We start from the raw sequence: 18,240 nt of genomic DNA, 5'->3' as shown, positions 1-18,240 counted from the left end.
ATAGGATTGATGAGACCAATACTGAAATCTGGAAATATTGTGCCCGGCAGATTAACAGGGTCTTATTGCCCATTTCACATCAATACTGTACGTACAGTACCACATGAATACGTTGTTTAATGTTAGTGTTGACAGCACACTTTAATGCCGTTAAATAGATGGATGATACTGCAACGGTATTAGAACGGCAGGCCTAATGTTAAAGGTTCAAGAAAGAGAAAGCAAGAGCATTACAAGGGTAAACATGTATGTCCTCACCACATTTTACTGTGTCCAATTACTTTATTTTAGCTCAAATGCCACTGTGGAAAACAAGTGCTATGGTAAATGTTACAAATACATACAAATGTGCAGTAACTCCCTTCTTGTGCCGCAGAATACGAGTCTTTTTAAAATTAAAATAAATGTTCATGAGTTTCAAAGGAATGCCAAGGAGAGTAAAAATACTGTATCTTATGATTTAGGGCAAAATGTACTGCTGCTAGTTGTAACGTGTTACCTCGTAAACATTTCAGATATCCTTTACAGTACATGAACCAGAACATTTTATCTGTTATAACAGGAATTGAACTTATGACAACATAACACTGTGTACTGTAAATACAAACAAATTAAAATCAGTAGGCCATAGAACAATATTGGTACACACACTGAACAGGCTCTTAAACACAAAATAAAAACCGAACATACAAAATATACCACAAATTAAATTTGCGATACAAAAACAATTAGCACAGGTTTGCATAAAGCTATCAAATAAATTGCTACGACCAATAAATTATCATAAATGTATACTAGATAATGACATGTGAAATCTTAAAATCATTGTAAAAAATGAATAAAGCCTTTGTCAAGTTTGAAAAGATTGCTTCACATTACAACGTACCTCTAAGATAGTTCCTGGCTGACAGCATAGGCTATGTATTCTATAATGAAAAATAGGCCAAAAGTGGGGGCGTTTTAAAACTTCTCAATAATACTGACATTGTATAGCCTAGCTTCAATAGCTTGTTCAATTAACTGAACAATTACACACAATAATCATATCAGATAACAGTGAGTACCAGGGAAAACTTAACACCACAGGATCAATACTCGAGAGCATAAAATACATTTCAGAAATTCAACAATAACAGACCTTTGAAAATGCAGCATTATTGATGGCAGATTTGTCAGAACACAAACGCTCTCAAAAGTAGCAACACAAAGAAGAACCGGTAGGATCATCCTAAGCCTCATGACACAAAGAGGGACATTGATTCATCACCACCTCCCCTGTCAGAACCAGAGCTTCACCAAATAGGAAGCAAACAGCACAGGTCAGTGGCTTCTTTAACAGGCAAACTGACCAACCAAAAAAGAGGAATAATCCCTTATTAAAAAACACACCAGCCATTGAAAAATACTAGAAGGCATGGCTAAAAACAGGACTGGCCCTGCTGTTATCTGAAGTCTGTAGCAGCTTTGGGAACTTCCAAGACTTTGTAAACATTGTTTTGAAAGACTGTGGTGAAGTGAGGTCTGGAGTCTCTGGAGATGAACGTGCACAGGGGAACTTTACCCATGTTTTGGGGGTCCTCCACGTCCCAGATCTCTGGCATGCTGCAGCCGGGCCTGCATTGGACAAACAACAGGGTCAGGTTAATATTTAACCCCTCTGCAAATTTACCATACCCAGTCAACTAATGTGTCAGGGTCACCAATCATTTCAGGCCATGTCAGTAAATATTAGGACTAGGAATCGCTGAGTCACCTGGTGCGACGTGTACACCACGAGTCCTCTAGGACAAAGTAGTCCACCTCCAGCTGCAACAGGTTCCTCTTGACCGCCTCAGCTGACTTGCGACTATACATGGAGTACACCAGCTTCGTTCTCTCCCTAGAAGAATAGCATAGATGGATTATGCTTTTTTGTGTGTGTAGGGGTGTGTGTGTGGGGGGGGGGCTACGGTGGGGGATGGGGTGACGGTTGTCATATCTGAAATCATACACTGAGTTTGACACATATCTGTATCGCCGTCAGTGGTATCTTCATGCTTGTTTCCCGCCCAATAATGAATTATTTCCATACCCTTACTACAGTGTTTCCCCTATGTTGATTTTGTCGTGGTGGCCCGCCATGGCTACATTTCTGCCACCACGGTATCAGAAATAGGGCTGTACAAGATTTTAGCCCGTCTATCAGCAGTGATTGTTAGAGTGCATGTCGGAGAATAGCAAGGACACGCGCTTCACAGCGCAGTTGAGATTGCGTGTGTGCGTCCTTGACACTGTAAGTCGTATAACTTGTGTTTTCAGTTAATTAAAGCCTGTTATTGTATTAGTCTACAGTTATTGCAAATTTAAGTTAACTGGTGATTTTCGTTGTTTGTATTCTTCCCCTGCTAGCATAATTGCATGCCTGTTGATTCGCATTCTGTTGATGCGATTGCTGCCCTTGCTCATGTTTGTATTTTAGGTGCATTATTATGCTGAAGTAGTTTTAATTAATAGTGGGTAAATTGTTATTATTTGCTACAGAATGCTTAGCCTATCAAGATCAAATGAAGCCGACAGTGTACATGCTTTTGAGTACCTCGATAGGCTAGGCTACTGACCATTTACAATAAGTTGTTACGTCAATTATTAATTGGCAGCATATTTCTGCCATTTAGAACATACTTTAAGCAGCCTAACTGTATTGCTTTACGGAAAATAGGGAAAAAAATATATGCAATATTACAACTGTTATTAGACTATTACATTGACCTACTCCAAAATATAGGGTTAGAACTTTATTTCGGCCGAGGGGGAGTTCGGACAGACCTGCCCCCACTGCTAAAAAAAATCCTAGGGGAAACACTGTACTAGTAGTAACTACTAGTACTAAGTCCTTAGTAAGGGTATGGATTTCAGGCAATACATTGCCCACCTCAATCCTGCGTCTTCATAGTGGGGGTGATTGACAATGGGCCGTCCGGTGGAGAGCTTCACACTGGCCATGGTGGGCATGGCTCCAGCAAACACAGCATCTGTTAGACAGGAAGAGTAACAACCACTTATCAGAGTAGAGTACCCTAAAAGCAGTAGCGGCTGGGAAAGTATGTATATATATATATATATAAGTTATATATAAGTTTTTCATATCCATCCATCCATCCATCATCTACCGCTTGTCCGGGGATCGGGTCGCGGGGGCAGCGACCTAAGCAGGGAGGACCAGACTTTCCTCTCCCCGGCCACTTCCACCAGCTCTTCCTGGGGGACCCCGAGGCGTTCCCAGGCCAGCCGAGAGACATAGTCCCTCCAGCGTGTCCTGGGTCTTCCCCGGGGCCTCTTCCCAGTGGGACGTGCCCGGAACACCTCATCAGGGAGGCGTCCAGGAGGCATCCTAATCAGATGCCCGAGCTACTTCAGCTGGCTCCTCTCGACGCGGAGGAGCAGCGGTTCTACTCTGAGCCCCTCCCGGATGACCGAGCTTCTCACCCTATCTCTAAGGGAGAGCCCGGACACCCTGCGGAGAAAGCTCATTTTGGCCGCTTGTATTCGCGTATAGTTTTTCATACATATATATAAAATCAAAATCTCAAAATCTGGCAACAATGGCTTTTGCGTATCTTTCGTGCACTACTACGCCATTACAATTCTTGAACATGCACATTTAAAACATCATTACGTTTTGCTAGATGACAGTAAAGACATGAGTAAAAGAAAATATGCAAGCGGTGCTCAAGAGCACAGCACTAAACTGTTGTCTGAACAAGCTCGACAAAAACACCCAAAGATTACACACTTATTTAGAACAGCCAGAGAGGAAGCTTTTATCAGCATCTCCACAGACAAAACACTACCGCAAGTAGCTAGCAGCAGCACGTCTTCACCAGCAACCAACAATAAATATACTTGCTTCCTTATTGTCAAGAATAAATTTTTTCCTTTCACTCAATTGATTGTGTGTTTTTTCATAGTGGCGATGCTACCCTTGGTGCTGAACTATCAGAAGGCTATAGCGCCGTCTTTGGTTTTGAACAATGACAAATAGGCTGCTGTTGTGCTGACGCAATTGTGTATTTTTAAACTTTTGTTATTTTTCTCTCACATTGGGGAATATAGGCTATAGTTAAAAGTAGACATAAATCAGTCTATTGGCAGTGGTATAAGATAATAGATGGAGATACATTTTGAGTGGCTTTAGGGGAGGGACCTCGAGCTCCGAGATGGAAGGCCTCTGCAAAGTCCCGGCTGCTACTGACTTAAAAGACCTGGATATATGAAATCCATTCAGACCTATAATGTCCCAAATGGAACGTCACCACAATGTATTGGGATCCTTCAGATCTGCTCATGCGATGTTGTTGAGACATTGTCAAATCTACACAAATGCCTACAAGAAGGGAAGTTCTGAGTCAATTCATGCTCTGAGGAACAGCACTGGTGACTCACCGGGCTGGGTGTTATCACGGATCCAGTCCAGCATCTGCTCCTGGGGGAGGTTGCTGAATTCCCCCATGATGCCCCACTGAGCCTGTAGGTTGGCCGCCCCCTGCATGGCCATGATGGAAAGGACTGCGAAGACCATCATCTGGAGCTTGAACTTCTCCCCAATCCAGCCGAACAACTGGCAACACATACACCCGACAAACAGACAGACCAACACAAGCCCAGTGAGGAGGAGGAACGTGAGGATAGCTATGATCTAGTATTGTAACGGGCTGGGCTCGACATTAACGGTGCGTTCACACTGCAGCGGGGCGGGCAGAGCGGGGCGTTGGCTTCCCATTCATTTTCAATGAAACCAGGTGTTGACGCCCGCCCATGCCATTGTGGGAAGGCGAGCGGGACGTCGCCGCTCGCGTAGGGCATTGTGGGAAGGCGAGCGGGGCGGCGAAAGTTGGATTTTCTCAACTTTATGTAAATGAAGAGCGTCAAAAAACGCCAGCAACGGCCAATCGGGTTGGTTTCTTGTTTCTTGTAATGTAGCAACTGTTGGTCATGGTAAACATTTCTAGGTCTGACAATTTCAAGATGGAAGAGCAACTCATCGTATGTGTGTCTTCATACCCAGTTTTGTATGATACGTCTATGTTCAATTACAGAGACGTAAACAAGAAAAAATTATGCCTGGCGCAGGGTTGCTGAGGTTGTCGGCGTCCCTGGTGTGTTGTATTTTGTACTTTAATTCAGTTTTTCACATTACGTAACTTTCTTCTGTGCTAGCTGCATAGTCTAGCTAGCTCACCCGGCACACGATTGACATTCAACGCTGAAATGCTGGCTGGCAGCCACTCGCTATCCATACAGTGAATGTGTAGTGGCAAGTCATAATCTAGCGATTGATTTGCAGAGATTTCGAGTAATATAATAAAAGGTTACATATGTCAAAGTTTATGTCTGATGCATCTTTTTTTCCAGCCGGAACAAGACCCGTTACTGTACATAGAGTGCTGGTGGCATTTAATCTTTCACTAGGCCTAAAAAAAGTGTTGAAAAAGATAACCTATTGTGTGCTGTAGATAAGATCATGTCAGATCCAGAATGCGTATCGGATTTTTGCTTAATTTGTGTAAAAGTTATATTTTGTCTGCACATTTGCCATGACATTATACGAACTACAACAGTGATTTAAGAGAACTACAGCTCTGAATTAATCTGTCTGACACGCCCCCGAGCGTGGTGCACTGTGGGAAGGCTGGCGGTGCAGAGCGGTAAAAAAGTCTGCAGTGTGTACGCACAGTAACGGTGCGTGTCCACTACAGCGGAGCGGCGCGCCGGCTTCCAATTCATTTTCAATGAAACTGGGCGTTGACGCTCGTGTAGGGCATTGTGGGAGCGTACGCGAGTGTCAACGCCCGGTTTCATTGAAAATGAATTGGAAGCCGACGCGTAGTGGACACGCACAGTAAGGCTTGTCCGCTTGTCCGGGACAAGTGGATTTTTTGTAGGGCAAGTGGAAGAGAACTTTACTCATCCCACTGGACAAGTTAAAACTCAAATAAATAAAATGCTATGTTACTTCACGTTATGTTCCAATTATTATGTCTATTTTACAGAATTTGTTTGACCGAATCTTGCATTAGCAAAACACAAAATAAGTGGCTTCGTCCCAAGATCTCTACAGACCGTGCAGCTAATTTAATGCCAAACACTTGAACGGGGGCTTATTACTTGAAAGAGGAATTATTTAATATGTCATCACAATTACATCATCAGGGCTTAAAAAACGGTGACTTGCTCAAGTAGGCAAATGGCTAGTAGAACATTTCATAATAAATTCAGTAACTCAAGCAACGCTGTAAGACCCAGTGAAATGTTATACAGCTAGCAAACTAACGTTAGCTAGCATCGCTACGACATTGGCTAACTCTTCTTTGGTAGGCTATTCTCAGTATTTGCAAGCTATCTAAACTTATACTGTATCTAAAATATGAGAAATGGCCGCGAGACAAGCTTTCACGGGTGTTTGCGTGTCTATGTTGCTTCACTCCGTGGGCCTGCACCTCGTCCATTACTGTTTACAACGTTAGCAGGACTACTTGGTTTGCATTGCCTTCTCAGCGTGAGAAGTACAAGGTTTGGTGTGAGAGCGTCTGAGCAGGGGCGATTCTAAGGATCAGACCTCTAGGGGTGCTCAGCCCCCAATTAGAATGTGACATGAATACACTGCCTTGCAAAGGTGCTAAACCCCCTTGCTAATATAAATCCCTAATTTCACTTGATAACAATTAATAGATTTATGTATTATTATGCTAATAGATTTATGTATTATTATGCAAAATATTGAATTAATGAAAAAACTAAGGATGTCCCTTTCTTCATGAACTACAGTGTTTCCCCTAGGATTTTTTTTAGCAGTGGGGTCAGGTCTGTCCGCCCTCTGTAGACTAATACGATAACAGGCTTTAATGAACTGAAAACATAAGTTATACGACTTACAGTTCTCAAAGACGCACACACGCAATCTCAACTGCGCTGTGAAGCGCGTCCTTCCTATTCTGCGACATGCACTCTAACAATCACTGCTGATACACTGCCTAAAATCTTGTACAGCCCTATTTCTGATACCGTGGCGGCAGAAATTTAGCTGTGGCGGGCCGCCACGACAAAATTAACAAAGGGGAAACACTGAACTACCAGCATCAAATGATAATAAAGAATAATATATATATATATATTTTTTTTTTATGTAGGGGTGCTTGAGCTACTTTACAGTTGAATATTACAAATACAAATGCTGCTAAAGCTTGCTAGGTACACCACTGCCGACGCTAGCAAACTAGAAACGTCAACACAATTTTTTTTAATATATAAATTTATAAATCTTTACCCAGACAAGTGACTTTTGTGTATGGACAAGTGAAACGTTACTAAAAAAGTGCCTCAAAAAGTTAATGTCGAGCCCTGCGCTAACGTTTTGTATGTTCTGAAGTAGGCTGACCTGTTTGGAGCAGATGAGGGAGGCCATGATGCACATGTGGGGCGTGAGAAAGAGCTTGAGCCTCATGATGAGAACCGCCAGGACTGCGAATGCGACCAGCTGTAGACTGTGGTAGACCAGCTGAGACAGAGGGAGGAAGGTCCACATCAAAGGACAACAAGGTGGAGGGAGAGAACAGAGCCCGGAGGCGTGGTGGGGGTGTGAAGGAGGGAAAAAGAAAGAGGGTGGAGGAAGAGCAGGGTGAGGAGAAAAAAAGAGGCGTGAGTGAAAGTTGAGAAAACAGGTGATCAAATCTTCACTTAAAATCTAAAACAAATGACTTCTTTTGTATCATTTCTAGATTTTGTGAATGGATGAAAACAGCTGTGTTGGAAAGAAAGGGAAATGAACATTGCATGATAATAAAGGCAAAAAAGTTAACGGAGGACATATAATGTGTAATGCTTAGAGGTTGCACAGTACAACGGTGTGAAAGTGTGTTTGAGAGTTGCAGGTCTAAACCAGCTCTCAAAACATGCTCAGGCTAAGGGTGGGTCTAAAAGACCAGTAGCAAGAGTGAGCCCCCACCATCACAATGCTTACCTCTCCTTTTGCCAACATTGAAGGAGTACTGTAACAACAGAAAAAATGGTTTTCCTTTCCATTTAATGCCATTCATTTAATGTGCATTCATTGTGGAAAAGTTTGAATACGGACCAGAATAATATTACTGCTACTACTAAAACACAAGAAAATGAGTTCCCAAAGAGTCAAGCTCATAATTGTGGTGTGTCTGTTGACACCAGGTCAGCAACAGTCATTCAAGGGCCTGTACTTACTCTTCAGAGTCACTGTCTTCAGGTTTCACAGATTCTCTCTCTCCTCTCAGGAAGCTCACAACATCCTGGATAGTCTGAACGGGGACACAAAGATGACAAAGAGCAAAAGCAACCAATTAACCTGGCATCCATATCCTCTTATTTACAATATGTGGCCTGTATCATTAACCTCTTTTCTGTGCATTGGAAAGTAACATATCTCACTGTTACTGTATATATTTGCTTAATCAAAAGCGGTCTTTATTGTTGTTTAAAGCAGGTCTTTCATGGAAATGTTGAGTGTTTTGGCACAGAGATCAATGTCTTGGGCAGTCCAAATGTGACAGTTTGATATTAATGTTTGTGTCCAATGAAGAATGTTTGAAGGCTGCCTGACTTCTATCAGGGCGACAGCTTGCAATGAGGACTGGTGTGTGTGTCTCCATACCCTTCCAGCAATGACTGCAACCACAAGCATGTTGATAGGGAGCAACAAGGTCTTGATGTAGCGCAAGGGGGTCTGCAAAAAAGAAATCTCATAAACGTCAATACTTCTTTCAACACACACACACACACACACACACATCACTTGCCAAATCCCGCGGACATGATTTGTCTTTTCCAGGCTTTTGGGAAACAAGAGCTCATCAAGCTTCAATTTTACTTCTAGCAAGCAGGAACGGAGCCAAAGTGCTCCAGGCAGTTCAATTTAAGGTCTCTCACCTCAATCTCCATGAAGTCAAATTCGGCAGCACAGGTGTACATCAATGTGTGGAAGTCCCTGTAGCTAGTGAACTTGGACTTGATCAAACCACTGATGTGAGCCTTCACAGGAGGAGACAAAGACACTGATGTTCATTGTTCACACAATTCTACACTTTGTCTTTCTGTCTTCATCTCTGCATTAAGTTAATGAGGTAAACTTGTATTTTGTTATGCAAATCTACATTTTAAAAATTTCAGATTTGTCAGGTGCACCGATCCGATACTAAGATCGGACATCGGCCCCAATATTGACAAAATAGCTGGATCGAGGATTGGAAAATTTAGCCGATCCATGCAACCTTTAGATGAGTCACGCGTGAGTTCTAAATATTTCCGACGGTGCCCACAGCAAGCATAATACTCGAAGCAATGCTACTAGCATGCTAGTGTTACCTGTTAGCCTTCTCATTAGTACATATTGAAGCCATACAGCGTTTGTCGCATAGTTTTTGTCCATCGGTCAATATTCAGTTGGAATTTTCGAAATTGCATATGCAACGTCACGTTGTGAGACCCGCATTCGGCGTGCTCCTATCATTGTGCTTTTGGATGTGCTTGATTAAATTGGTACTATTGTACTTTGCAGTAATACCACCACCCCTCGACATTTACTTTGCAGACATTGCGAACAGCCGACGAACTAGTTGGCGTTGCAAGCGTGAAATATCTCCACACAGCCAACTCTTTGGCTCGCTCCATGTTGCTTTTAAGTTTCTGTCCACTGGTTGGACACCAGCTGTACACCGCACGGTGCAATGCTTCAAGCTAAAAACGTCCATAGTTTAAACACCAGCAACAACAAATAAGAATTCAAATATTTTTACATGTTTACAATGTTTGGTTGCTGTTTGATTACTATTGTACGTTTGACCAATACACTATTTTGTTTCTACTGCTACATTTTATTTATTTTAACAGGCCCTACGTTTGATTACATTCTATTTTCGCATTTTGAATGCACAAATGTTTTTTAAATAACAAATAAATAAGAATGCAGTAGATTACACCTGTTATTTTGTCTTAGTTAGGAAAGTCTGGTGCCTTTAGTCTTTTCCACATGGTGGAAGGAAGGTATAAGGTTGGAGGTATACAGTTTATTATTAATTCAACAACGGGATCGGATAGGTATCGGGTATCGACAGATACACAAAGGCATCGGTATCGGTACTGAAAAAGTCGAATCGGTGCATCCTTACTTCACATCCATGATGCGTATCTCCACCCCATCCCAAAGGTGCTCTTATCTATTAAGATTTGGTGACTGTGGAGGCCATTTGAGTTCAGTGAACTAATTGTCATGACCACAACCAGTTTGAGTTGGTGTTGCCGCTCCCTGCGCGTGTCACATTGCATGATAAAAGTTTCTTCAACCCTACAGTGGTCATAAAGGGACATGGTCAGCAACAATACTCAGGTAGGCTGTGGCATTTGATGCTCAGCTGGTAACTAAGAGGCCTAAAATGTGCCAAGAAAATATCCCTCAAACCATTACACCACCACCACCACCCTGAACCTTTGATACAAGGCAGGGTGGATCCATGCTTTCATGTTGTTTACGCCAAATTCTGTCCCTACCATCTGAATGTCACAGCAGCAACCGAGACTCATCAGACCGGCCAACGTTTTTCCAGTTTTCTATCATCCAATTTGGGTGCCTCAGTTTCCTCTTAGCTGACAGGATTGCCACCACCCAGTGTGGTGTTCTGCTGCTGTAGCCAGTCTGCTTTAAGGATCGACATGCTGTTGCATTCAGAGATGCTCATCTACATACCTTGGTTATAACAAGTGGTTATTGTTGCCTTTCTATCAGCTCAAACCCATCTGGCCATTCTCCTCTGACATTAACAAGGCATTTTCATCCAGAGAACTGCCACTGTATATTTTCTCTTTTTCAGACCATTCTCTGTAAATCTGAGAGATGGTTGTGCGTGAAAATTCCAGCAAATTAGCAGTTTCTGAAATACTTAAACCAGCCCATCTGGCACCAACAACAATACCATGTTCATCTAAATAACCTTTCTACTCCATTCTGATGCTTGGTCCAGTTCCAACTTCAGGCAATCGTCTTGACCATGTCTACATGGCCTAAAAACACTGAACACTGAGTTGCTGCCACAAGATTGGCTGATACGATATTTGCGTTAATGAGCAGTTAGAGAGATGTATCTATAAAGTGTCCGGTGAGTGTATATACTGCATTTACTTACATCATCTGAGGCTCCAAAAATGGCAGACATCATGAACTTGAGGATCACCGTAGAAATTAGCCACGTCAGGCCCTGCATCATCTTAGAGATCAGACAGAAAAGTTAACTAGGTGAAACACACACAAACACACACTCACTCACAGATGGACATTTCAAGACGCTCCAGGAACCCTTACCCAAGTGATGAGGCCAGGTTGGAAGGCTTCAGCAAATCGGTGCCTCAACGAAACTATTGCCTGTTAAAAGGGGAGAAACATTGTCACTTTTTAAAAACATCTCCCGATTGAACCTTCAAGACATTTCACACCCTTCCAAAACACTGAGGGATCAACACTAGAAAATACATTAAACATAAAATTAACCTGTGTACCAACATTAATCCTCCAGATCAACAGAAAAATTCTGAAAACAAATTTATTTTGTTGGTTTTCTTTCAGGGTACACTCTGGTACAACACAAAGCGGATCAGAAGAGCCATCTGTTTAAAAAATTTACATTAAAAAAAAATTTATTTTAAGCACCAACTCCTCCATGCTTCCAGGACAGACCGATCGCACTCACCCAGATGGACACCAGCGAGGAGGCATAGAAGGAGGTCAGCAGCATGCTGTTGCCAAACATCAAAATGAAGCAAACGCCCAGGGTGATCTAGACAGAGTGGAGAGGAGGCCTTTGTGATTTGTGCAAAGAACCAGCATTCTGTCACCTGCAAACTGATTCTATAGCAACTTACTTCACTATTAGATGTGCCTATGTAGATCTCCACAATGCATGTGGCTGAAATCTCTCAGCCACAGTGGATGGCAACAGGACGAGCTTTATCAAATGGACTTCATAAAATGGACGCTAAATATGCAATAAACAGCAATAGTATGTAAAGTATCACAAACAGTAGAAGCTTTAAATAGAGTGAAAACAAGAGCTGAACACGGACATCATTGCGTACCTATGACACGATTACATGGAGGAAAAAAACTAGTGGAATTTACAATCACCAAGGCATAGCCGTGTATGCTCATGTACTATAAACCACAGCACAATCCTGAAGCTTGTTGAGATGGTGGTGAGAGCTTGCGTGTTAACGTGTCTTTTCACACTTGCCACTTTCTTGACAGTACAGTATATGAATAATGCACAGCCATGATATGTCCCCCACTGACACAAATCTAGACCATCTCCACATACAAAAGACCCTCTTCTCCTTATCTCTGGAGCACACTAGCCCCAGCTCTGCTATGCCTTGCAGCCCAACAGACTGGACCACTGAGAGGATTAGGGAGTGTGGAGGAGAGGGATGTAGAGGGCCAGAATTACACACACACTTTTTCCCGTGGAAGGATGCAGTGTCTGGATTTTCTCTGCACACCCACGCTCATTAATCCTGCCCTCCCTGTTCCCAAGCCTGTCTAGTTTGTCGACTTCCTCACCGAGAAAGGACACTGTATTATAGACATGATAGATAGTTGATAAATAAGAACAAAGGACATGGTCCACTTGGGACACTTCCGTATGTTTCCTGGTGTTGCTCCCAGAATCCATGTACAGTGTATGTCATTGCAGTAAGACCTTTCTTCTTGTGCAGGACGTAGTATTTACCATATGAGTGACCAGCAGGGACTGCATCTTGGTGGGACTCAGGTAGCCCAGGATATACGATGCAAACAGAGAAGCAACCTAAAACACAAAGATACAACACTGAATCAGCACAGAATATTGTTTTTTAGTAGGGACATTTGCATTGAAGGGTGGATATGACATAATTGGTAAAATAAGCAAAACTGGAAAAACACAACAGTAGATATTTTAAGTGTCTTCAAAATGGCATCTCTCCCATGCATTCCGGCAAAGTATCCACACTATTTGCTTCTTCCGTTTTTCCGTTTTGCTTTGAACTAACAAAAGTATAAGGCTTAATCTAACTATTGGAAAACCTTAGACAAGCCTCGCTGTGGTATAAAAGATAAATGTTTTTTTTCTGTTCTTTTGTTAGCTGAAGTATCAGTACCAAGACTCATTTTTGGAAACAGTTTCTAGCTGAGGAATGTTGTCTACTCTCTTCTCTGTGTTGCATGTATGCCAACACATTCTGTTGTTGTGAAAGTGTGACTGACCTTTGATAATGATACATTTGTCTATGACTACCTTTTGTCAGTTCAACTTCAACATGTTTTTGTGTTGTTTAAGTTATTTTTCTCTGCTTGGATGTTTTCCATCTCTCTCTCTTCCTCTGCCCTCCTGTTCTCCTCCTCTCCATTCCTTCTCACACTATTTATTATCCCCTCCATCCCTTTGTATTTTGTTCTCATTCTCTTAGATTTACATTGTCTGATTCCCTCCTTTGAAAACACCCTCTCTTTATTCTCTTTCTCAATCTGTCTCTTACCTGGGTGAGCAGTACAAACTGGGCAAATTGCCAAGGCAGCATGAAGAACAAACTGGAGACCCCCAGAGCCACCATAGCCTTTCTGCTCGGGTTCCGGGTCCTGGGGAGAGAAAAGACACAGAGGGAAATAGAGAGACAAACGTAAAAAAGGATGAAAGGTACTCCAATGCAGATATGAGGGCATGCATTCAAGACAATGACACAGTCAGTATTTTCAAATTTTGCCCTATGCTTATTTAGATACCTATTTTCACTATAAAGACACACTAAGAATGGTAGGTACATTAACTCAGATACACACAGCAGCCCAGGTGGGAATGGAGCATGTCAGATCATTTAGTCACAGTGAAATATATATGACAAAAAGGAGATGTGACTGCATCCAGTACAGCAAATCTGCAGGCTACTACAATGGGAATTCAAAAGAGATTAAAGGGGGGATGGAGAAAGAATGGGAGGAAAGAGGGATGACGGTGTTACCGGAGGATGTAAGTGAGCAGCAACATCTGCAGGACCAAGAAGGGGTAAGCGAAGCTCTCTCTCAGGGGTGGAGTCCACATCACACGGGTGCTCTGTGATACGGGGGGAACACGTCACACACTCCCCATTTGCGTCAACACATTCCCTGCCACAGATGCGTGGGAAGGGAATTCTAGAACACGCAATTGATGACAACTGGCAAGCTATTTGTATACACTTACGGATGCATACTCATATTGGCTACACACTTTTACTCATCATCAGACCACATTGCCATGAGGGTACATTGACACCCTCACCTGCAAAAAGCTAAATGCCAGAGATACTTCCAAAATATCAATCCACTGAGGAAGCAGGAGGTGAAAGACGCAAGTGGGCAAGTATTGAGCAGCAGAGCTGAGGGTTTGAAGAAATGTCAATGTATTGATCTGGATAAGGAATAGAGTGAGATGCTGACTGTATTGAAGGCAGTGGGGAAGCACTCAGCCTGGCAAACACTGACTGTGAGTCTCTATGATGGATGGTGGTGTTGCCAGCCTGATTCTCTAGAAGTACATTTCCACAGGGCAGTGACATTGGGGACGTGTGTGTGTGTGTGATGCACTCACCTCTCCATGGTTGAAGAAGAAACAAATGACCGTAACTGTGCCACCCAGCCGGCTCCCACTGCAGAGAGCGAGAGAGTGGAAGGATAAAAACAACATCAGGGTAGAGATGAAGAGAGGATTTCATTTTCTTCCAAGTGCATCTACATTCTACATTACAATAATTTAGCAGACGGTTTTATCCAAAACGTCATACAAATAGTACAGTCAGTACAGCATATGATCCAGGCCCAACATTGATTTGCAAGAGAAACCAGACACAGTTGACTGACCATACACATTTTCCCACAACAGTAACAAAAGTGAAGGGTTACCTAAGGTAGGTTCCATAGAGGAAGAACAAGCACATCATCAGGCCATTCAAAATAAACACAAAAGTGACATAGAAGTAGGCCGGGTCACCCAAACCTGAGAGGGAGAGATAGAGAGAATGATTAAAGAATGAATGAATAAGACTGTATAATATCAGCCTTCCTACATTGACCGACATGCAAACACACGGTGGAAAACTTTAGCCGGAAGACTATTTATTTTCATTTCTAGACTGAGGGGGTCATTCTTGCATAGCAAAACCTACAGAAGATCAGAACAGTACTATTGGTCATTGGACAAAAAAAGAAAGATAGATACTGTAGGGATCTTTGACTGTAGCCCATAGGACCTTCAACACAAGAAAAGTTGTGCCTGAATACTCAATGAAGACATTGTGAAATCCCCAAGACTACATGTCCTTGGAGTGCCTATGAAGATATTGAGATTATAGCTGCACTAAGATATTAACACATTTTAACAAAAGAGATTGGCAAGAACCTTCACAGCTGTCGACAGGGGCCAACCCATCCCCTCTGTTGATAGACCAACACATCTTAGTAGGGAGTCCAAAGAAGTCCATTGTGCCCGTGTAGATTCTGTACCAGCTGGCCAGGACCACCTAGGGAACAGGGGAGGGGTGGTTGTGAAACAGAGACAGGATGAAAACCTACTACAAAGACTGTTAAAAGTTTTCATTTTAGAAGTCCATTTCGATTCGAAGATTTATAGAACAGGCATAATACCGTACACCAAGTAGAAAGATATAGGCTTAAGAAATGGCAGCTCGTTTTAGCAAGGTGTAACTACATTATTTTACCTCTGGATAGAGATTGAACCGCTTTAGTGTGTTTATAACCAGGGGATACTCTGTTAGATGATCATTCATGATCAGATACAGGCCACTGAGGAAGGACGGGGCTTCAATGATAGTCTTGAAGTAGGAGTAGTATAGGCCCTGCAACAGGAGTGGAATTGTCAGCCATGAAAACTATGCAGGAAAAGAGAATCTTAAGGTTTAGATACCATTTTTCTGTCAGATATACCATTTCTGTACGAAAGGCCATTTCCTTCTCCAAGGCTGACAGGTGTGAAAAATGTCTGTCATTCTCAAAAAGGTGTGTGAGATGGTACCTACAAAAATTGAAACTTTCAGATTTTCAAAAAAATTATAATGACATTATAATGTAACGATTAAGGGACAAAGAAGAGAATTTCCCGACAGGTTGCAAACTCCTTACCAATGGAGGTATCCAGCCAGAGCAGCTGTGAATAAACAAGACAAAACTTTAAACTATGAACCCAGTTAAAACTGCCAAACATGTTTCCCGCTAGCTAGCTAAGGTACTGTAGAGTCCTGAACCAAGCTAATGCAAATGACTTATTTCTAAATGTTGATTGCATTCAGCAGTAGAAAGTACAATTGCAAGATGCCAAGTGTGGTTAGCTAGCTTGTTGCTGCACAATAGTCCGATACCGTAACTCACTCACGTTTGTAGTTAGCTAGCCAGCTAACGTCGTTGCGTTAGCTAGCTTGCTAACGTTAGCTATCTAGCTACAGTAGCTGCTGGTGGTGACACGTACCCAGTGCCAGCGTGAATCCAAGCTTGTTTCTGATTAATGAATGCCCAGGGAACAATCCATTCTTATTCTGCAGCAAGCTGTTGAAAGAGGTCCCTTTGCCATCTTTGCCAGTTCGCCTACTTTTCCCAGTGCCTGTCGTCATAAGCGGACTCCTGTCTTTGTCGCTTGCCTGGGGCGCCTGATCCTTCACGTTTTGTTTTCTTGTTTTTACCACCATGTTTTCATGAGTGAAAATAATGAGTCTGAGGTCAGTTGAAAGGCTGTTTCCTAGGTTGGTGCACAGTTGTACCTAGTAGCGACAGCTCAGGCTTCTGCTGCTCTTTCTTCACCTGGGCAATGATGTTGTGAGTTCACTCTTTCAGTGTCTCATAAATCTTGTGAAAACTCGCCCCCAACTGGAAATAGCAAGATACTACAAACTTCACGCCTTTGTAGTTACCATGGTAACGAACACTTCAGTTGGTATTATCAGAGAATGTCTAATATAGAGAGAACCATAGATATATATGTACACTAGATGTCTTACAGCGGTGTCTAGAACGTCTGCACATGGCGGCCATCTTGCCACAGGCAACTCGCTCACCCATAACATTGTGTTGATGCTACATGTACTTTTTAAATGACCATAACTTGCTAAATTTTCAACCGATTTTTAAACGGTTTGGTTTGTTATCAACGTCAGAGATGTCGCTATTCCACTGCATACTTCTATTAATTTTTTAAAAAATTACAGAATTATTCATAAGTATGCAGTGGAATAGCGACATCTCTGACGTTGATAACAAACCAAACCGTTTAAAAATCGGTTGAAAATTGAGCAAGTTATGGTCATTTAAAAAGTACATGTAGCATCAACACAATGTTATGGGTGAGCGAGTTGCCTGTGGCAAGATGGCCGCCATGTGCGGATTCGACTCCGTTGTCCAGTAACGCGGACGAAACATCTAGTGTTTATATATATCTATGGAGAGAACTGCCACTCTCGGGAAACTTCCGGGTTCTGAACTGGTTGAAATTCCATGTGAGCGCGCTAACGAGCGAGTGCAGAATGAATGGAGGTCTATGGAGCGGTACCCCTCAAAATCCACTTTTCTCAGGATATAATTTTTTGTCCAGTAATTTGAATTCTGAATTCGAAAGGGGAGGCCAAAAAAATACACACTGCTGGGTTTTAGATTTTTTGAAAGTCGCCTTTCTGTTCTAAAAAGCTTTTGAAAATGTCATTGACGTCATACACATCGTACGACCAGAGCTACTGCTTGACGGCAAGCTCTGGTCACTTACTTTTTTCTCTCAGGGCATCGACAACACAGCTGACAGGTTAGGCTCTCCCTGTCAATACACATGCTTGAAAGAGTTTTGGCTTGCTAATGTTGTTGCTAATGTTGCTAATGCTTCGACATTCTGATTCCGCTTCGGATGCCATCAAGCGGGAGCTCTGGTCGTATCAGTCCTTTACTAACCAATCAGCATTCAGTAGCAGAATGCTAGCGTGTTATGGGCAACAACGACTCACCATGTAAGAAATCAACAGGACATAAGTACTCGTTCATTCAATTTTCGACCTATAATCCATGTTGAACATGCACAAACTACAATCAAATCGGAGATTTTTCAACGACAATCAGGCGAAAGAGACAAATTTAGCCGTTTAGCTCCTTAGACTCACATTCAACATGCACTCGCTCGCGATCAC

At 42.4% G+C, this 18,240-nt stretch overlaps 1 protein-coding gene and 1 long non-coding RNA gene across 2 annotated transcripts; one reads left to right on the top strand and one right to left on the bottom strand.

The window, feature by feature from the left end:
- Positions 1–249: 249 nt before the first annotated feature.
- dpy19l1l (dpy-19-like 1, like (H. sapiens)) lies at positions 250–17,137 on the bottom strand. The gene is made up of 22 exons (XM_084704530.1): positions 16,545–17,137; positions 16,202–16,226; positions 16,007–16,094; positions 15,781–15,918; positions 15,462–15,582; positions 14,966–15,059; positions 14,655–14,712; positions 14,047–14,138; positions 13,567–13,666; positions 12,780–12,857; positions 11,745–11,831; positions 11,360–11,419; positions 11,184–11,264; positions 8,935–9,036; positions 8,660–8,731; positions 8,233–8,306; positions 7,997–8,024; positions 7,415–7,534; positions 4,423–4,597; positions 2,912–3,011; positions 1,754–1,879; positions 250–1,614 (listed from the first exon to the last, which is right to left on the bottom strand). Exons 1-22 carry the CDS (start codon positions 16,759–16,761, stop codon positions 1,443–1,445), a joined length of 2,208 nt encoding a protein of 735 aa, XP_084560656.1. The 5' UTR covers positions 16,762–17,137; the 3' UTR covers positions 250–1,442.
- LOC146300691 (uncharacterized) lies at positions 1,963–3,925 on the top strand. Its single transcript, XR_014766545.1, has 2 exons — positions 1,963–2,272; positions 3,181–3,925. It is a non-coding gene; the product is annotated as an uncharacterized LOC146300691 (long non-coding RNA).
- Positions 17,138–18,240: the final 1,103 nt, after the last annotated feature.

Source organism: Hypomesus nipponensis, chromosome 2 (genome assembly GCF_054491055.1).
Source record: "Hypomesus nipponensis isolate SF chromosome 2, ASM5449105v1, whole genome shotgun sequence".
Classification (NCBI taxonomy): Eukaryota; Metazoa; Chordata; class Actinopteri; order Osmeriformes; family Osmeridae; genus Hypomesus; species Hypomesus nipponensis.
Note: the sequence above shows the minus strand (reverse complement) of the source record. Positions and strands in the feature narration are given on the sequence as shown.

Coding starts and splice junctions, on each gene's coding strand:
- dpy19l1l (XM_084704530.1), bottom strand. CDS start 16,761: ATGGTGGTAAAAACAAGAAAACAAAACGTGAAGGATCAGGCGCCCCAG. Junction 11,265..11,359: donor AACCTGGCCTCATCACTTGG/GTAAGGGTTCCT, acceptor CTGATCTCTAAG/ATGATGCAGGGCCTGACGTG. Junction 8,732..8,934: donor TTGACTTCATGGAGATTGAG/GTGAGAGACCTT, acceptor TCTTTTTTGCAG/ACCCCCTTGCGCTACATCAA.